This window comes from Vicugna pacos, chromosome 16, assembly GCF_048564905.1.
Source record: "Vicugna pacos chromosome 16, VicPac4, whole genome shotgun sequence".
Classification (NCBI taxonomy): Eukaryota; Metazoa; Chordata; class Mammalia; order Artiodactyla; family Camelidae; genus Vicugna; species Vicugna pacos.
Genome location: NC_133002.1, coordinates 38,248,669 through 38,269,679, shown reverse-complemented (window position 1 = coordinate 38,269,679; position 21,011 = coordinate 38,248,669). Strand labels below are relative to the sequence as shown.

The window sequence follows — 21,011 nt, the reverse complement described above, 5'->3', positions numbered from 1 at the left end:
CCAACTCCAGACTTTTTCTATGTCTGTGAGTCTCTTTCTGTTGTTCCCTTCATTTGACTAACTCTCCCTGATTCCCAATAACTATGATTTTTTGCTACTATTTCTGTCATCAGCTTATAGATGCACTTTCCATATGAAGGCAGCTCAGAGGACAAATTAATGAAGCCTGGAGGGTATTCTGTAAGACAGAGAGTTTATTTCTGAATGAAAAATGTATGCAAACATCTTCTTAGCCAACGCACCCTCACAGAGATCAGTGCTACGTGGTATACCTGACAGAGGGACTGTCTGGAAGGGAAACAGAAGAAATCCCAATGACACAGATTTGTCCCACATTCTGCAAATTCTTTACTCGTACAAGTTCACACAGTATTTGCAATAAATGGAAAATATATGAGGCAAATGCTCAAAAATCTTTTCTGAATCAATATGAAAAATAAAAGGCCATCTGATATAAAAACATGAATATATTAATCACAAGAAAAATCAATTAACACATACATTAAGAAACAAATAAATTAACATGCAAGCAAAATAGTGTGAACTTTTTTCTTATTACTTTATGTTGGAGTTTAATTTATATACAAGAGTGCAGAAATTTTAAGTGTACAATCTCATGAATTTTAAGTTTGTAGACAACTGTTTACCATTCTGATTAAGATAAAGAACTTTTCTGCATCTAAAAAGGCTCCCTCATGACTTCACCACCGCAAAGGAAACCACTATTCTATGGCTTAGTTTTACCTTTTAACGAGACAAATATCTTCTTCTTAGCATTGTCAAATACTTTTAAGATTAATAAACTCACATTTTAATGAAGATGCAAATATTCCTGCAATGGAACAATGCTATAATTTGATTAAGAACCTTAATAATATCCCTTAGCTATGGAACTGAATGGAGACATTTATGATAATGTTACAGCAGCATTCTCATAATTATTGTTTGTGATTGTGAAAAATGGAAATTAAATAATTCCCAACTATAGAGAAATGCTTAAATTAATTATGGTGACTTTATATATGGACCCCTGTGGACTTTTTAACACCCAAGATTATTGGAGAATATTGAATGACTTTGTGGAAAGTCTGGAAATGCTCATTGAAAAGGTGATATGCAAACCTGGGTTTGATGATGAGATTTTAGATATAATAACCAAAAGCAAAATCTATGAAAGGAAAAATTGGTAAATCGGACTTCATTAAAATTTGAAAATTTTAATTTAAAATTTAGAATTCTGCTCTGTGAAAGACATTGTTAAGAAAACAAGCTATAGCCTGTGGAGAAAATATTTGCAATGCATAAATCTAGTAAAGGACTTGAATGAAAAATATACAAAGAACTTTTTAAAGTCAGTTGTTGGAAAACTACCCAATTTTTTAAAAGGGCAAAAGATTTGACACCAAAAGCAAAGGCGACAAAAGCAAAACTAAATATGTAAGACTATATCAAACTAAAAAGCTTTTGCTCAGCAAAGGAAACCATCAACAAAATGAAAAATAACCAATGGAATGGGAGAAAAATTTTGCAAACCACAAGGCTGCTCAGTTCTTAGGCTCCACGACAGAACATTCCAGGACATTAAGATGTGAAGATTCCTGGATGCTGCCTACCATTCGGCCAAGGGTTCATCGAGATGCTTGCATGAAGTTCTAAAGGAGCCTGCCTAGTTTAGGCTGGCAGGGACCTGAGTCTGATAAAGAGCTCAAGCAAAGCCTTAGGGCTTCCTGGGTCCTAGGGAGGGTCAGACCCTTGATTCTCTTCACTCCACAGGGAAGGACTGCGGCTCCCACTCTTCCTTTCTGACAGATCGTTTTCCATTTCAAGGAAATCAGAGCTCTTAACAGTCCAGTGAGGTCACTTTCCACACTTTGCTGGGTATAACCACATACCCTTCCACCTCTGCTCCACATTGTCTAAACAAATGATGGAAACTATCTCAACTTCCTCCTCCTGGTGTTCGGAAATCACCACCAGGATCTGGTTCCAACTCAGCACATTCAAGGTCTTATCTCATCCTTCCTTAAACATGATCCCGCCCATGCGCTCTGCTCCTGATAAAAGGCAGGCAGAGCAGCCAGAGTAGCCAGAGTTGCAGAGAGACTGAGACCAACTCAGAAACTTCCAACTCTCGCGCTGAAGCTCCCGTGCTCACCCTCCAACATGAAGCTCTCAGCATCTCTTCTGTGCCTGCTGCTCACATCAGCCACCTTCAGCACCCAGGTGCTTGCTCAGCCAGGTAAGGCTCCTCTCTTCTTAAGTCTTAACATGAGTCATCCCATGCCTGCTGCATAGCCTATGTGACAAAGATGGAGAAAGTGAAACCAAGAGGGAAACTGAGGACAGCCAGCGTGTCACAGCTAGTCAGAGGCAGAACCAGAACCAGATGCCCAGGTCACTGAGGCCAGTCTCTGATTTTTCCCAGCACCAAATTTGGGACACTCAGTGCAGCCACTACCATAAGAATCCTCACCTTGTTTGGGGATGTGACACAGAAGGAAGGACCATTTCTCATTGTGGATGCGAAGGATATTTCAGGCAGTGGTGGACAGGAGGCAACTATTGCTTGAGGTTTCAAATTTTAGATTATGGTCCAGCGTAGCATCCAGAATGAGAGCTGTGTAAGGAGGATAAGGACCCAGAGGCATCTCAGCATGTGACACAGGTTGGCTTGAAGCCCATGGGGACAACTATCTGGGAAGCGAGGTCTTGGAACTTACCTTCTTGGGGTCAGGGATTTTGGATCAGTAGATCCCCTGCAAGGATTAATCTTGTTACTCAAGATTTCTCCATTTGCAGTTGACAATGAGGTACCCCATAGTTCATTAGAGGAAATAGACTCATCGGTAACATTTTACCTGTGGGATCTGGACTAAAGCACCAAACTTGGGAGTAGCGGGTCCTACCTAGAGCTTGTGTATTTGCTTGGTTTTCTACCTTCTCCTCCTTCTCTTATAAATGTGTGCTTACGATGCATCATAACGCTCATTCTTTGCAAAATGTTTTTCAGATTCGGTTTCCATCCCAATCACCTGCTGCTTTACAGTGATCAATGGGAAGATCCCCTTCAAGAATTTGGACAGCTACACAAGAATCACCAACAGCCAGTGTCCCCGGGAAGCTGTGATGTGAGTGGATCATGCCCTGGCCCCCGCAGCCAAAAGTTCCATCTGAGTTCTGCACATCCCTATGAGTCAGACAAATATACCAGCTAATCCAAAGGGCCCTTTGCCCCATAAACAAAGCCCACAAGAATAAATTCACACTCACTCCAGGCTCCTCTTCTAGGAGCTTTGTCAGATCATCCAAGTACCTTCAGCCAGGAGCCTGGAGGGCTTCCCCTGGGACAGTAACAGAACTTCTTTTCTGGAAGAGAGGCCTCTTCCTTCCATTTCCCCTTCCTCCTTCTCCAGTCCTGGCTCCTCACCCAGGGAGCAAAGGCTAATTAGGTTAAGGGCCAACAGGCCACACTCCTGGGCAAAATCCTCAAGACACTCCGTCTAACTGTGCCCTCTTTCTCCCACAGCTTCACGACCAAACTGGGCAAGGAGGTCTGTGCTGATCCCAAGAAAAAGTGGGTCCAGACTTCCATGAAGCTCTTGGACCAAAAGTCCAAAACCCTGAAGCCTTGAACCTTCATACCTGGACTGAGAGCCCATCGCTGCCTTAGGAAAACCTTATTTATTTCCCTCCAAACTTCCCCGGGTGCAGAGTGATATTATTTTATTAGAATGTCTGAAAAGAGGCTCTTTGTTTAGTAATTTAAAACACAGTGTGTCTTCAACAATATTTAATTATATTTAAGTTATGGACATTTTATCTACCATAAGTCCTAATGAATGTAAAGCCAAGCGTCTCGTGACGGGTTTCTTTTCTGTGAGCTCCATCAAGGTCACGGCAAGCCGGCATTGCTCTCCCTCCCATCTGCCTGTGGTACTGCGAGCTCCCTCCACTGAGCACTAGAGTGAAACATCTCTGTACTCTTAGGAAATCAGTGCTCTTGTAAGTTAAATGTGTGCTATGTAGTATTGTGGTTAAAATTAATGTTATTAAATGACTGTCGAATTTTCAGTGAAAAAAAATACACATAATTTTAAACTATTTGGTCTTGTTTTTCATGGGGTAACACTTCGCTGGGAAGGAGGGAAATGGCAGCAATGGAGGACACTTTGGGGTGTGAAGGTCATCCTCTAAGAAGTCCTTTAGACTCAACTGAGGATGAGGAAGAACCTAGAAGGACCGGACCAGGTTGTTCCAGTCCTGTGTCTCCAGTCCCTATCATCACCTGCCCTTATTTATAGACTCTAGACTCCCATTTCTTTCCTCACCACACATATCTTTGCCCAGTCTCTCTCCTGATCTCTTGCAACAGTCATCAGATTCCTCTCCATAACCCCAGGTTTTCTCCATTGAATCAATTCTCCAATCCAGAGTTATATCCCAGGAATGAAACCAAATCTAAGGGGAAACTAGATGGTCTATAACCTAGAGGTCCACTTAAGGACACTGGAGATGAGTCTTCAACGGGATGGGTCTTGAGAGATTGGAATGTGATGGGAAATGAAAGGGTTCTTCAGAGCAGGTACAGGAGGGAGATGAGGCAAATGGACCAGAGGAAGGAATCCCATTCTGGCTGGGCTCTGGGAAGACCAAGAAGTTGGGGTTTTAGAAGTACAGGCTGGAACCAGATTGTAGGGGCTCTTGAATCAGCAGGTAATAGAGATGCACAGAAAGTTCTGAAACAGGAGAAAAGGAAAGTGTCACATTCAGAGGTGAGCATCAGGAAGAATAACCTAGCATCAGTACCGGACGGAGTGTGAGAGGGCAGGCCTGAGAGCAGGCTGCTGCCCGGGTGCAGCAGAAATGACGGCGACATAAATGGTGCAGGGTGGTAGTGGGGATGAAGTTCAGAAAAATGGGCCAGACGGTGATGTCTTACATATAGTAGAAGAAAGAGAGTAACTGACCGGGACACAGACTCTTCTCTTATAATCTTGCAAAGCAACTATTTAGAGGACTGGCTCCCCTGAGACACAGAACGAATTTAGCTCATTCATTATACCCTCAACCCCCTCCCAAGAAGTTTAAGTTACAGACGTTTTGCAAACATCTAATTTTATCAGAAACTGCTAAACAGTTTTCCAAACTTCCTACTGGCAATGTGTAAGAGCTTTATTTTCTCACCAACACTGCTCCCTAAATGGGCTGAAGCTCACACCCTGGTGGTGACTTAGGCAGATGCCAGGCCATCTTCTCCGAGGGCATGGCAAGAACAATGGCTACCTCCAGAAGTCCCTCCTTTGCACCCTCCTCCTGTCACCAGAGCAGCTCCCCTACCTGCAGCAGGTGGACCTAGCAGATTTCAGAGTCCAGTGAGCCATCCCTTGGAGAAAACCCTCCGGCGATTCACCTAACCCTGCCAGCACACCTTCATCCGCAGCTTCAGAACCAAACTGGCGAAGGACATGGGTGCCAACCCAAAGGAGACATGGGTCCAGAGTTACGTGAAACACCTGGACCAAAAACCTCTCACCCTGAAGACGTGAACTCTTCTGGCCGCACTAAGTCAAGCCAGAGGATGGGCAATGGCTCTTTTTCCCCAGGCTTCCTGTCTTGACCCTGGACTCATTGGAATGTAGTTTCCAAAGAGAGTGCTTTATGTTTTTCTATGCAAAATGAACTAGTTCTTCAGTAATGTTTAGTATAATTGAACTGTGGCTGGTTGGGGGTTTATTTTGAATATTGGCCATCTCTTTTTTTAAAGCAAGGCCTGGAGCCAGTTGGTTCTTGTCAGGAGTCCCAGTTTCTTCGGTTGGCTTTGCAGTCAGCAGGTACTCCCGCGTGGTGGTGAGCTTGACTGTAAGAGCCACGGGGATGAAGGGCTACTGCAATCTAGGGAGGACAGTGCCTCGTGAATGTGAGCTGTAGCTAAATATGTTACTACAGAAAGATTAATGCAATCGTAGAATTGCCTACTTTTTGCAGAAAATACATTTTTGTTTAAAATCTCTTAACAGTGGTGTCTTCTTCATGGATAACTTCCAACCGGCAGGGGGCGCTCCGAGGCACCAGTGCACAGCAGAGGGGATGTAGCAGATGTAGCGGATGTAGCCAGGCTCTGGCTTTGCAGCGATCCTGCGCTCCTCTGAGTGCAAGGGAGGACCTGGCTCACCAGTCCAGGATATTCTAGAGCAATGGCTCCAGTCCCCAGCATCAGCTTCTAACCGGCCTCCCTGCCCCCGTGCCTCCTGGCTCTGAGGAGTCCTCCACCCTGGAGTATCACAGCTATTAAGTGCCCCAGACCCCTGGGGGGAAAATCGAGTGACCCAGACCTAGTTAGCATTGGACCTGATAGCGAAGATGGGATGTGGACAGAATAGACCTTGGAGGATGGTGTAGCAGGGTCATAGCAAAGACTCTTCTAGAGGAGATGCAGGGAGTATCCCCTGAAGAGTCAGAATTACGGTTCCAGAATGGAAAAGTCAGAGACATTTGGAAAGGAAGGTTGAGGCGTGGTTACGGAAGAACTGGACTGTCACAGTGGGAGTTTAGAGTCAGTTCTGAAGGCTTGGGAGCAACGGGGAGGGCAGGGGGCGCCAGGAAGGGTGGCCTGAGGCTGAGGGTAGGATGCTGCTGGCAAGGGACGCTGAAAGCATCCTACTGCGATGGTCCAGGCGAGGAGGAGCTGGGGGAAGAAGGGCAGCCATGGGGGCGGAGGGAGGAGGTGGCTTAAGCGCAACAAGCCAGATGCTTGACGTGCTGAATGCTGGATAAGGAGGGAGAAGCCCTGCGACACAGGACACAAGGCCTTCTCCCCTAAAGCCACCAATCCTGAGACCCAGAATTCACTTCCCTCCCTTGCTAGTCTCCCTAGAGTCCCACATCACTGAGGTTGGAGCTTATGGTTGTCTCTTTTAAAGGGACGGGACCTTCTCTTCCTCTCTGTCCTCTGAGGGTTCTCCTCCTCTTCCTGAGTCAGCCTCCTTCCTCTGGGTGACCTGGGTAGGCATCTCTGTCACACCTGGACCCTCCCCAGGAGGCGGCTCTGCCAGTCAACTCTGCAGGCTCTGCCTGGTAGAGGCAGGGTCTCTGTGCCACACTGTACTGGGCAGTCACGTGGCACCTGGGGAACCGGGAAAGAGTTCTGGCCTGGAAGGCAGAAGCCCTAAGCGCTAACACCAGATCTGACCCTGACTTGTTATGTATCCACAGACCTGTTGGCAGCCCTCTCCAGCCCTCAGCCACCTCATCTATAAAATGGAGTTAGCAATGCCTTACAGGCAGATGACTCTCCCACAAGATCCCCTCCAGCTAGGGCAGCTGTGACTTCGGGATAACATCAGCCTTGGAACTCTCTGGACAGGCTAGAGGTGAGGGTCCTACACCCAAATGTGGACCCAGCCCTGCTGAGTATCTACTTCACAACCCCGAGTCAAAGCTTATCCCCCAGGACAGAGGCAGTCATCAGAGAGCTGTGAGTCATTTATTGGCTTTTATTGACAAGAAGTCAGTTCCCCTGACACCAGGTCCAGTATGTCTCCCCTCCTCCCCCCTGCCCCCAGTCCCTCCATGCCAATCAAGTTTGTACCCTGAAATCCCTATGGCGTACAAGAGGCACAGGGAAGTGGAAGTTGAAGATTCTAGAATTTAAATATATAAAGTGCAACAACATAGCTTATCAGGACCCAGCAGACCCTCTGGCATGACCCGGCAAAGTGGGGGCAGAAGGACTGGTGTGGGACTGGGCGTTCGGGCGGGGGAGGGGAACAGGTGAAGCCACGTGGTATCCAGTGTCCAGGATGGAAAGAAATCAGCTCATATTTCCTTTCACTGGCAGAGGTTTATCCTTTTTAAATAAGCCAGAACCCATAGTTTTGTATCCAAGACACAGGTCTCTTGGCCTCCAATCAGCTTCAGTCTGTGGGCAGAGAACAAAGGAGAGGCTGTCACCTGAGTCACCCCCTGGGTGCCACACACAAGTCCCATCTTCCCCTCATTGCTCCCTGGTGCCCCTAAGCTGCTCTCTCAGGACCTGAAAATGAAGTCGTTGCCTAAGACCTATGGTTTGTACACTGCGGGGAACACTCAAGCTTCAGGGGGAGACTTTTAAATTGCATTTCCTGGACTCCTTTTGTGGACAGTACGATTCAGTGTATCAGGGTGAGGTGAAGGCTGCAGACACTCTGAGGATTTGCTAGCATGGAAAATCCCCCTCTTTGAATGTCTCTGAGGGCCCACCCACTGCATCTTTTCAAGTATCTGTGTCCATCTGGGACCCTTAGTCATTGCTTTAGGGGTGTGTGTGTGTGTGTGTGTGTGTGTGTGTGTAGTGTTTCTTTTCTGATCTGCCCACCTCCTAAACTTGGCTATTGTCCAAAACCATAGGTCAATTCTGCCTTTAATTTTCTACAAAGCCTTAGACAAATCTCTCTAATTCCCTGAACCTCGGTTTTCACAATAATGAATGTGCGCCCCAAGAGGTTTGGCTGAGATAATATACATGAAAGAGCCAATGGGCTCTTATTGGAGCTTCTTAACTACACTGTGATGCTGCTATCATGTTTGCGCCACTTCACAGATCAGGGTGCAGAGGGATACCCAGAGAATGAGGTTCAGAAGAGTTACCTGCCCAGTCGCCCAAGACTAGAGGTTGGCAAATCCAGAGACAGGAAATTAATTGAGACCCCCTCATTCTTAACATCACATATCACGCCTGGAGCTTTTAAGCAATTCCCTCCTCTGAGCATAAAATACCAAGCTATAATACTGAGAGCCCTGGAGCTCCGAGGAACCCATCACTGCAGGACCACAGGCGCTCCCCCCTCCACTTCCAGCGCCCACGCTCAGATATGCACCTGGGTTTGTGTGGCCTTGTTGTCTTGGTTTAAAAAACCCTTAATCTGGTGAAACATTGCCATCTAGCGGCCACAATGCTAATTCCAGATGGTCCGGTTTGTTCTCTGGAGAAGGGAGTCAGGGATTCAACAGGGTACCACTACTCACATTAGACCGTTTTTGTAGGAGCAGGTGGAGCTGGTGTTCCTGTAACACCGGATTTTCTGCAGGGGAATCTTCCTCCCCGTAAATCTGAAGCAACAATTGGAGGATGACACATGCACTAGAAGAGAAGCACAAAAGAGGTTTGTGTTAATTTCTTAACCTGGACTTAGTTCCTCTCATCCAGGAAAAAGAAGGAAGGGAGGGAAAAATTAAAAAAAAAAAACCCTCCAGGACAGGCTCAGGCTTTAGGATAACATCCTGAAGGCCCTGGTGCATCTCTGCCTCATCAGCCACCTAGTTCTGTATTTAGACTGAGTCAGGACACTGGGGTTCAGACCCCAGCTCCCCCCAAGTCAGCTGTGTGACTTTGATCTAGATGAGCCCTCACCTGGGCCCGAGACCTCCCAGCTATAAAACAAGACGTATTAGACTAATTTCTAAAGGGTCTTCCTGTTCTGACATCCCATCGCCGGAGTATCGTTCCACCCCAATATTTGGGTTCAAGGGCTCTGGACCCGGCCAGACTCACCAGAACCCCAGAACAAAATAGGGTCTGCAGTCTACTACCTGGGGCAGGATTAGGAACGGTTCCACGAGTTCAAACTACTGAAATGACAAGGGAAGAGCTTCCAGGAACTAATCAGTTCCCTCCACCACCACCTCTCTAGAATGCCCTCCACCCCTAGTCTTCAGTTCTGTCTTGACCCCTCACCCTTACTCTGCCAGTTTGGAACCCCATTCCATAGCCCACCCTCGAAAGCCTTGCATTTCAACCCTGGCTCCTTTCTCCTGGTTTCACTGTTTACATAGCCCCTTCCACGTGTCTGTTGTTAGGTTGGTACTCTCTCAACAGCCTTGGAGGGCAGGCATTATCAAATCCATATCTTATGATGGGGAAACCAGAGTTTGTGAGGTAAAATGATTTGCCCAAAGTTAGCCAAGTGTTGCAGTCCCAGATCCTGACTTGAGACTCTGCTTATTATATGTTACACGGTAGAGGCAAGAGCCAGTCTCTCCTCTAGACCTTAGGCCTCCAGCTCAGTCTAAATCACCTCACAGCTCCCCTCCAACAGTCCACAGGGACTGGACAAGGCGGGCCTCCTTTTGTTGAAGCTAGCAACTCAGGGGTCTGTGGCCCCAGACTCATGGTTCTCCCACTGGCCCCCTGCCCCCCACCCCCATTCAGGTCTTCTCTTCCCCTCTTCAGGAAGAATTCTCCCTGGAGGAGTGGAAACGGAGGCAGTGAGCTCAGGGTGAGCCCTGCCCCCAACCCCAGAGTGCCTGCCTGCGTCTCCGCCCTCCCCAGGAGAAGCAAAGGGACTCGGGCCACACTCACTGCTCTTGCTGTTCACATCCTGTAGCCACATCCCAGCCAGCAGCAGGCACACCAGGGCCACAGTGATGAGCTTCATATCGGGGCGTACAGCTCAGTCCTCCCTGGAGGGGTCTCAATGAGTCTGGTGAAGCCAAGAGCTCTCCTCTGGCCTGCAGTGCCCAGAGCTTCTTTTTGAATACCAGGGTGGGGATTCCCAGCCCCAGTGCAGAGGCGGGGAAGTCAGGGGGAGAAAAGATAGTTACTCACATCCAGTGACCACATGGAAAACTCCTTTCCCCAACCTCTCCTGGGTGGTGTGAGAGGTGTAGGGAAACTTCCCCAAGCACAGGAGCAGATAAGGATCTTGCGAGGATGAGCAGAAGCTGCCCTAGCTGAGTGGGACGCGGAGAAAGCTGAGTGAGAGGAAGTGACCTGTCTGTGGTTTCTCTGACCCCACATCTTTCCATCCAGGGATGGATGGAGCTACTGTCCCCAGAACCTGGCAGAGCCTCAGAGCTCTGGCCCAGCACTGAGACACATCTAGGTTTGAATCCCAGTTCTGCAAATCATAAACGCTCAAATCACATCTCCTGCGCAAAATGGAAAAAGTAACTCGTGTCTCCCGGGCATGGGATGAGCATTAAGATCAGCTATGTCAAGGACCTGGCCCAGAGAGGTGCTATGGCTTCTTTTTTTTTTTTCAATCACTTAACACTTTTCTACAGTTTGCTCTGTTTTGGGTCCTTGGTTAGCCCCGGGGAGGACAGCTACCAATGAGATGCAAGCCATTGCCCTTCGGCTCACAGATAAATAAGAAAAAAGCCAGTCCGTATAAAGAGAGCAGTAGATGTCCCACTGGGTGAAGTCCAAGCTGCTGCCCTGGCCATGAGTGGCCCCTCATGCTACGTCTCCATAGGTTCCTGCACATTGCAATATTTGCAACTCTCTGAACACCCCGCATGCTTTCTTTTCTCCAGGATTTGCTCCCACTGTAACCTCCCTCTGCAGGTCACTGTTTCCCCCTGTGAATTTTCTACCCACTTCAAATGCCATTGCCTACGGAAAGACCCTTCTGCTGTCCCCAGCAGATGGGCATTCACCTTCAAAGCCACCCCTGTGCCTGGATCTCCCACATGAAGGTCTTTTATCCGGCAACCCCTCTGATTCATGTATTCTCCATCCTAACACCTGCGTGAGAGTCCAGGTCTGTCAGAGATGAAAGGCCCCTTGAAGACCACCTGCAGTGATGGCTTGGAAACTTTCCTGGGAGAGCTTTTGGGAAAAAAAAAAAGCAAAAATCTGTGCCCCATTTTGGAAGCAGAATCAAAACATATACATATTAAGTTGAGAGCAGAGGGGAAATGCCAGGTAATTCAGGCACCAACAGATAAGAATCCGGTATGGTTTTTTCCTATTAGAAATGAGGAAAAAATGAGTCCCAGAAAGAAAAAACTGACTTTGCCAAGGTTATACAGAGACTTCGTTGCACAGAGGGAAATGCTGAGGCATCTGGGCATCTGACTGCCATGTGCGGCCGCCTCTGAGAACACCCCTCCAGGAAGGACCACCGCTAATGACTGCACTGCTCCATCAATTCCCATTCATCCGGCCAGCTGCTTCCTGCTGCCTGAAAAGTACTTGAAGCAGCTGGAATCTCTCCCCTACTCCTATCCTCTGTATCCTCCCAGACTGATCCTTTTTAAGGCCTTGGCTGTCGTTTGAGTTGGGTCTTGGGGAGGGAGGAGATAAAGAGATGTGGTCAACTGACCAAATGTAACACAGGCCCTTTACACTCACTTGGGACACAGAGACGGGAAGGTGGCCACCCAGGAGATTCTCCACTCTTCACTCTCCCACTCCCCCACCACCACCCCATCCTGGGGATGCTGCCCAGCCCACTTGAGACCAAGATGGGGCTGCCCCTCCAGCAACGCACTTCCCCTCCTCCCCCTCGCTGTGGCCACCGTGAACCCAGGACAAGAAAAGAGGAGACAGAAAGTCTTAGTCATGCCTCCCCCTTCCGGGCTCCTGCAGCACCTGAAGGAACCGGCTGAAGGCTCCTATCGCACGGAAACCTAGTGCTCCACGCGGAGCCTCCCCAACCCTTCTCGGCCTCCTCTCCCCCAGGCCTGGCACAAAGCAAGGGCCAAGTCATAACTCCATAAAATATTCTTGGCCTTGAATCAGATGGGTCAGAACTGCGGCGGGTGGATGGAGAGATCAGAAATGTCCCCAGCACAGACACTGAACCAGTTTTCAGGCAAACAATCCTTTGCTTAGTTAGAAGTTTGAAAAGCAGTGAGGGCCTGTAGGAGGTTTTCCTTTCTTTTTAATTGGAGATACTGGGAATTGAACCCAGGACCTTGCACATGCTAAGCACACACTCTACCACTGAGCTACACCCCTACCTGCAAGAGGCTTTCTTATTAGTCACCTTTTGTGTAGCAGGGACTGATTTACTGAGGATGGGTAGAGACCAGACACAGCTCAACTGGGGTGGATTCATCTTAAGTGGCCCCCGCCTCTTGCCTCAGCCTTGCTGGCCTCAGGGGATTCAGCCTGGCCCTGCCTGCTTGCTCTGCCGTTACCAACCTGATCCCTGAACCAGGATACAGAAACCTCTTGGGGGAGAAATCATTTGCTCAGCATCGCACAGCTACTGGAAGACTGGCCTCGCTTTGTCTATCCCTGGGGACAGGTCTTCTTAGTTCCCTCACTTAGGGAGGAAGCACGTTTAGATACAGAGATAACTGGGTCAGATTTCAGGCCTGCTGTGTGACCTTGGGCCAGTAACCTAATGCTCCTGAGCCTTAGTTCCTTCATCATAAAATCCACTACCAAACGGACCTGGTACCACTCTCCCTGTTGTTTTCAAAATAAAATTCTCTAACTGTAACCTAACTTTGGGCTATTTGAAGGATTCAATGAGGTTTCTCAACTTATCTGGGAACAAGGGAGAAAGAAAGGAAGGGAGGGAGAAAAAGGAGGGCAAAATGGAAGGGAGAGGGAAAGAAAGTTGGATTATCAGAATCACTGCAGAGCACCTAAAATATCCTTGGTCCTGGGAACACAGTAGGAACAAGACAGACACCAGTCCTGCCTTCGTGGGGCTTACAGCTCGCTGGGGGAGGCAGGATCTGGGAACTGTGATTAAGTGCTTGAGAAGAGACATAATGTTCGGTGAGCTGCAGAGTAGAGGGAAGTGCTTCCCAAGGGGCCTGACACGTAGTAGATACTCAATAAAGCTGCACCCCTCCCCCCTCTACCACTCAATCCTGGACCATCTGAGGCTTCATCACAGGGCACAGGCTGGGCTGCCACCTCCCATCCTGGTCCCTTTCCTTCTAATCCTCTGCTGTCCGATGCCCAAGCCAGGCTTTCTGTTGTCACCCACCGGAGCACAGTGTCCTCTCCTGTCCCCACCTCTGCACCAGGCCTAGCTGCCTCCAGTCAGCTCAAGTCCAGCCCTAGCCAGGTCTCCAGCACCCAAACACCTTCGAATTCAAAACCCTTTCTGGAGTGTTCCAGCGCCTCTTACCCTCCGCCTGGGTTCCCTTGTACCCCATCTTCTCTCTAGCACTTTTGTTCTTTTCAGAAGGCCTCTCTTATCCAGGTCTAGTCGATAATGTGAAGGAGGCATTAAGCATCTTTCCTAGCAACAGCAGACCCAGGGGTGCCCAAGGAGTGTCGCAGCAGTGACAGTCACCAGGTTTTCAATGCGCGTCCACAGTCACGGAGCTGGTGAGTGACAAGTCAGCCCACTGTGCTGAGGTGAAGTACCCCTGTCGTTGCTGGGTTTACGCAGCCCTGCACCACGTGGCCGTTCTGCGCATGCGCTGGGACATCCGCCCTGGAAGCCGGTTTCAGCTTGATCTGGCTGGCTTCCTGCCTGCTGTCCCACCTGAGCTCCTGGCATGAGCCAGCCTCGCTGCCCACAGCAGGGCCCTCGCACTCTTGTGAATGCCTGGTGGTCCACACCCCACGCTTGTCTGGAAAGCTCCCAAAGGGCAGGAGACCGCAGGTTGTGGTCCGCGTTTCGTGCCCCAGCGCCCCACTCCGGGTGAGCATGCAGTGACGGTTCCTGAGGAAGGAAGGAAAGGCCTTCACATCTCTACGGTCATCCCCTTGATGAGAAACGGAGCCCCTGGAGGTGACAGGCGTCATGCAGCTAGGCAAGTGACAGAATCAGGGTGAGCAGCTCCGGCCGCACCCTTGCTTGTTTATACTGCCCTGGACCGTTCTCGCACACGTGGGCGGAGACCCCGCTCCTTGCGTTTTCCAGGGGTGCTGAAGAGCCCCATCCCACCTGCGGGATTCTAGTGACAGGTCTCGGTTCCTGATGTGCTCCTTCGTTCATTCATTCATTCATGCGCTCACTCCTTCACTCAGCAAACGTTTGCCGAGGGCCCACTCTGTGCCAGCCCCTGCACTGGCGGTCAGGTGAGAGAGAAGAGCTGACCCCAGAGCCAGGGCCTGGAGAGGGAGACAGACACACAAACCAGGAAGTGGGTACAGACAGGTAAGGACTTCTCTAATGTGCAGACCAGACTCTGTGTGTGCCCAGTTAGTGGCGGGGACAGGGGGTGGGGCACGGTCTCTGGGGTACAGTGGAGTGTCTAAACTGGGCCTGGAAGAATGAAGGTGAATTTGCCGGGGAGTGGAGTGGACAGCACGGTGAGCATGGTTATGAGGGTGGACTCTGCCTGGCCCCCAGCCCCAGCTCCTCCGTACACCACCTGTGTGACCTCTTTCCCTTGCTTGGCCTCCCAGCCTCATCTCCAAAGGGGGATCATTAGGGATACCCGGTTACGGGCTTGTGTGAGAATTAAACATGACTTATCTCTGAAGGAAAACTGAACAATCATTTGATGGATGGTAATCGCTGGTGTCTCTAGAGCATGAGGGAATGAATTCGCAGGAAGTGGCAGGAAAGGGAGCCAGGAGGACCCTAAGCCAGATTTCACAGGACCTTGATTAGGCTCTGGCCTTGGACTTGAGCCTGTTGACAGTAGAGGGAGGGCCTTAAGTAATCTGCTCAGAACAGGGGTAAGGCCAGATTTGTGGTATGGACCGAGGGCTGGTACTTTGCATTGCAGGACAGGATAATGGAAGATGTCCTTAGGCCTGGGAGGTTTGAAGGAGTCCAGGAGGAGTGACCGGTGGGGTGGGGTGGGGCCAGGGGATTCTTCTGTAGAAAGAGTGTGAAAGTCAGGTTGTGGGGCTTCTGGGCTCTGCTGCTCTTTTTCTGTGAGACCTTGGCCAAGTCACTTCCTCCCTCTGGGCCTCAGTTTCCTCATCTGAAAAGTGGGAGGCTTGGCCTAAATCAGTGACTCTTTCCTTGGAAAGGAGATTCATATGGACCATTTGGGAAGCTTTTATCAGAAGACATATGCTTGAAGCCTACTCTGGACCTCTGAATTCTGAATCCAGGGCAGTTGGACTATCTTGAAAAGCCTCCCCAGATAATCCAATCCCACCCCTTCCTTCCATCAGAAGCCTGTAGCCTGGACGGCTACTGAGACCTTCTCTGGTTTGGCATTATATGCTATTTGGGGTCTCCAAGTACAGACAGAGCACTGCTCACAGCCATACCCCAGACAGCCCCTCGTCCATCCCTGGTGGAACAGGCCTTTTGGATCAGGCCTATTATGCTGAGAACACCTTTCTAATGAGGATCAAGGCAACAGAGCCTAATAGGCGTCCCCCAGCCCCTAAAGCATTTAGATCCCACTCACGTTAAGACCATGGGAAACTTAGACACTTAGAAATCTCCCAGGAAGCCAGAAGCTCAAAGAAGCCTGGTAGGCAAGACATGGGCTTAGATTCAGAATATTATGCTGCCTCAGTTTTGTGGTTCTTGAGCTCTTAGGCCCTGAACCAAAAATACCCACTTGGCAAAATCCCTGTGAGAATCAGAGGATCATGTGTGTGCACTGGGGGGCACTCAGGACAATTGAGGTGGACCATCTCACATTGCAGATGAGGAGCCAAAGACCCAGAGAGAAAAAAATGGGTTGTTACATGGGGATCCAGTGACAGAGCCCTGAAGACAGCCCCCACCTCAATCCCCACATAGGGCTCTCTGTGATTTTCTGTCTTGATGCTGAGGTCCAGAGAGCTGCGTTGTGGTCAGAGAGAGAAGTTAAGCATGACTGGGGCCCCTAGGATGCCAGAAAGCTCTGCAGGATTCCCACAGCCAACCTGAAGGCCAGGGCACAGTGCTAACTTTCCAGGAATTGATGGGGGAAAAAGCCCTAGCATTTCCAGCCCCCAGAGCAAGGATGCAGGGGCAGGAAGTGGAACAGTTTGACCCCAAAATATCCCCACCAAAACCAAGAAGGCCACCCATGATGCAGGTGACACACCCACAGGCTGCTGGGAAAGTCCCCTGAGGAGCCCTCTCTCCCTGGAGCAGCAGGTGGACAGCCTGGGCCCCACCTTGGCCCACTGCCCATTGCCCAGTAGCCTGGGTGAGCCTGGCCCCCAGGCTCAGCTCAGAGCTGGGCAACTAAAGAGATGTCTCCATCACCGGATCTGACCTCCTGGGCTCAAGAGTGAGCTGAACAGACCACAGAGATTTGCATGTAGCTCTCACACCTCACCCCTCAGAATGGGCTTATAGAGATTAATAACACACACACACACAGGCCTCCACTCAAGTGCCTCTAAGCAAAGAGTTAGGCCCTATGGGTCCAAAAGACTGCTTATCCCCCAGAAATTGACACGTTGTAACTATACTTCAATTAAAAAAAAAAAAGACTGCTTATCCCATGATGAAGCCAGTTCATGCCAGGTGAGCATGGGATGGACCAAGGCCACATAAGACATGAGTTTTCTCCAAAGGACTGCAAGTGGAGCATCTTTCTGGCCTCCACATCTCCATCCCCTAGGGCAAGTCTCTGCCAGTGTCTCACCTGTGTAAATAAGCAAGCTGGTAAATGTAGTCTGGTTTCATGAACTCAGGTACATCAGTGGAAAAGCAAGTTGAATTTAAGACTGTTATTAAACAAATGTAGTTCTTTTACTTCCAACCATGTATGATTCTTTCTAATAGTATTTTTGAGTTGAAGGTACTTAGAAGATATGCATTAATGGAGAATTTATCGGGATTTATAATTAGCAGAGCAATTGTGAGCACTTTAAAGTAGTTGGAAGCAGATTAAACCCACTAAAGAGAATCAACCACTCAAAAACACAATAGCAGTATCCATTTGCACGCCAGCAATTTGCTTGCCAATTAGAAATGCATATACTCAAACAGCTACTGTAAATCTTCCTCCTGATGGTGTATTTGACATCCCTTCCAGCAAAAATACTCATTAACTAAGTCAACAAACATTTGAAGGGAGCCTCCTATGTGCCAGACACTCTCCCATGTGCTGGGAACCAAGATACACAAGGCACTTGGCTTGTAGAGCTAACACCCTGGGAAAGATAATTTTTCAGCTAGTTATATAAATGAGATAATCTCCAATATCGTAAGTCAATGAAGACGCATAACAAAGGGATATGACTAGAGAGGGGTTTAAAGAGTTGGCATTTGAGCTGAGACCTGGAGGGGTAGAATATTCCAGGCAGGGAGAATGGTAAATGCAAAGACCTCAACGCTATCCTCTGAATAAGATCCAAGACAAAGATTTAAGTGAAAATAGTTTCTTTGGGAGGTACTGGAAAGATGATTAAGGGAGCAGGGGAGCAAAACAAGGACTTAATAAAGAACATGTTATCAGGCCAGCTCCTTTGTGGGTGATGGGGTTGACTCCCTGGGGACACTTTGGGAAACAGTGTAGCACACACACCTGGGTTATCTCAACCTGGGAGCAAGGGAGTTGGGGTATTTATACTCCAGTTCCTGTCTGTTACTGGTGTGGCCTGCTCCCTGGCACTTCTGTCCTGCCCTGCTCATGGACAGAGTGGTCTTCCATGGCTGAAGGCAGTTTTTATACACTGAGATAGAAAGCTAAGGGAAGTGAGCTGGGTACCAGCGGCATCTGCCATATGCAGAGACAAGCGTGGAATGTTCCAGAAAGAAAGTCAGTGAGAGTGGCACATTAAGTTTGTGAGGAAATACTAGTAGGAAATGAAGCCTGAGACAAAGACCAGGACTAGCTCAGGTGGCACCTGGTAGACCATGATGAGTTTGAATTTTATTCTAAGTGCTTTGGGAAGACAGCTGAGAAATTGACTTAGTCAGAGATAAGAATGGACTTTAAAAAAAAAAAGAAGAAGAAGATTCCTCTCTAAGTTGCATGGAAAAACAGATTTTTTTGGAGAGGAAGAGAGGATGTAAGAGGACCAGTGGAGGCAATGGCAGAAGTCCAGGCAGGAGATGATGGCAGCACTGGCTATGCAAAGTGGATCGACCCGGTGTGTCAGCCAAGAACTGATGGATGGGTCAGACGTGGGGGAGAGGAAAGGAAGATAAAACCTTGGCTTGGTGGTGTCAGTATTGAGGTTTGAGGATTACAAGAGGAACTGGTTGGCTTGCTCAGCTCAAAAATTGTGTAACTGGAGTCAGTCACTCCTCCAGTCTGGTCCTCAGTTTTCTCACTTGGGTAATAAGGGAGTAGAACCGTCTAACTTCTAAGGATGCTTTTAACTCTAATAGTCTATGACTTAAAAAAAAAAGCAATCCAAACAATTTTTTTTAAGTTTCAGTTCTTTTTAATAATGCCATAAATGCAGGTGAACCACCACTCAAGACAAAAGCTAGCACCTTGATGATAACCTGCTTCTAACCATATTTTTCCTCTATACTATTTTCCCCAACTCCTTCAGCTCAAGGCAACCAACATCCCAAATTCCCTGGCTTATTTTTAATCTGTATGTATTTCTGAAATTATATATTTTCACTTTACAAAATGGGTATCATACTGTTTATAATTGTAGGGACTTACTTTTTGGCCAATAGTATTTTGTTAATATACATCCACATCTTTGGAGTACCAAAGAAGTTCATTTTCACTGTTGTGTAGTATTCCTCCAGTTAAGAATACTGTGATTTATTCATCCACTCTCTCAATGGGCATTTGAGGTTTCCCCCAGATTTTTGCCGTTGTAAATGGTCACCACCATTTTTTGTATAAGCAAGACTTTTACTAGGCATGCACAGAAAAGTGGACTTGCTGGTTTAGTATAGTCACTGTTACGAAATAGTTCCAATCATTTTGCTAAGTAGCTGAATGAAAATACCAACAGTGTGTAGAAGACCCACGTTCTCTCAAACACTTGGTATCGTATCAGTTTTCCATGTTTGCTAGCTGAATTATTTTGAATTGAGATCTCTTACCGGTCTGGATTGGCATTGCCCTGACCAGTAGTGAGGTTAAATATTTCTTCATTTGTCCATCAGTCATAAGTGTTTACTCTTCTGTGAAATATCAGTTCCTGGTTTGTTTGGAGGGGGTTGCCATCTTTCTTCTGGGTTTTTGTGTTTTTCTTATCAACATCATCTGCTTCCTGCCTGTAGAGGCTGGGGCTTAAGATCGGTCTATACGTCCTGAAAAGGCAGTTTAATTTAATCTAGACCAACAGCATGTTTGGTGATATAACTCCCACAAAAACTTTCTGTGATGCGTCAGTAGCCAATTCAAGTGTCAGCAGCCGCACCTTAGACAAGCCTCTCTGTCTCTAGAGAGAACTCCAAGCACTTTGACACTATCAGGATTCATGAGATTCAATTTCTTTTGCAAGAAGTGATGTCCAACTGGCAGGATTCCCTTAATCTCCTCAAAGGTCTTAGCAAAGGAAGTACATGTTCTTGATTTGACCTTGAACCCACAGCCATGGTTTGTTTTACTATTTACCCCTAAAGCTAGTTCCTATTTTGAGAATATTTGGCAGGCTGCAGAGGTCGAAATGACAGATGATTGCCCTTTTCCATCCTGCACACCCTAGAGTTTCTAGACTTTCTCTGTTCCCTTTCAATTCTGCTTAAGGATGAGCCAGTCTTACCTAATGTTATCTCTTTCTTGTATCTGATGAAATGTAGTTCGTAACAGGTAACTCACACCAACAACATTCTGTCTCAGAATGTCTTCTCCCAAAGCCATAAGTTCAGTAGGTATATTTTCTGCCTTCCAAATGATCACATGTAGCGGGTGGGGTGGGGAGGGTATAGCTCAGTGGTAGAGTGCATGCCTGGGTTCAATCTCCAATACCCCCACTAAATATAAATACATTAATATATGTAAAATAGATGAACAATGAGGACCTGCTGTATAGCACAGGGGACCATATTCTATTTTTTATAATAACATATAATGGAAAAGAGTCTTAAAAGGAAAAACTGCGTATGTATGTATACGTATAACTGAATCACTTTGCTATACGCTGGAAACTAACATTGTAAATCAACTACACTTCAATAAAAATTTTAAAATAAATAAATAAGTAAACCTAATTCCTTCCCTCTACCAAAAATAAAAGATAAGTAAAATAAAATGGAGAAAGAGGAATTAAAAAAAATTTTTTTTAAGATTTAAAAAAATGATCACATGTGACAGTTTTTCCAAATGTTTTACTATTGAATTACCTGGCTTGCTGGCTTTCCAGCCCCCTCTAATAATTACTTGGCTGCCTGCCCCTCAGCCCTAAAGCCCAAACCACACATTTTATTCTTTGGTTAGTACAGCACTCCACCTTCTAGGTACTGGTTTCCGTATTGGTCAGCTTTCGCTGCAGTAGCAAACAACCC

At 47.7% G+C, this 21,011-nt stretch overlaps 2 protein-coding genes across 3 annotated transcripts; one reads left to right on the top strand and one right to left on the bottom strand.

The window, feature by feature from the left end:
* Positions 1–2,074: 2,074 nt before the first annotated feature.
* Positions 2,075–4,075, top strand: LOC102541151 (C-C motif chemokine 8). Its single transcript, XM_006212000.4, has 3 exons — positions 2,075–2,239; positions 3,011–3,128; positions 3,527–4,075. The coding sequence occupies exons 1-3, from the start codon at positions 2,164–2,166 to the stop codon at positions 3,630–3,632; spliced, it is 300 nt and encodes a 99-aa protein (XP_006212062.1). The 5' UTR covers positions 2,075–2,163; the 3' UTR covers positions 3,633–4,075.
* Positions 4,076–7,562: 3,487 nt separating this feature from the next.
* On the bottom strand, positions 7,563–14,097 carry CCL1 (C-C motif chemokine ligand 1). Of its 2 annotated transcripts, none has more exons than XM_072940034.1 (4): positions 14,022–14,097; positions 10,337–10,503; positions 9,004–9,118; positions 7,563–7,918 (listed from the first exon to the last, which is right to left on the bottom strand). In XM_072940034.1, exons 2-4 carry the CDS (start codon positions 10,410–10,412, stop codon positions 7,828–7,830), a joined length of 282 nt encoding a protein of 93 aa, XP_072796135.1. In that variant the 5' UTR covers positions 10,413–10,503; positions 14,022–14,097; the 3' UTR covers positions 7,563–7,827. The 2 variants fall into 2 exon arrangements, with proteins under 2 accessions (XP_072796135.1, XP_072796134.1); XM_072940033.1 differs by having other exon boundaries at positions 13,854–14,090.
* Between the last annotated feature and the right edge of the window lie 6,914 nt (positions 14,098–21,011).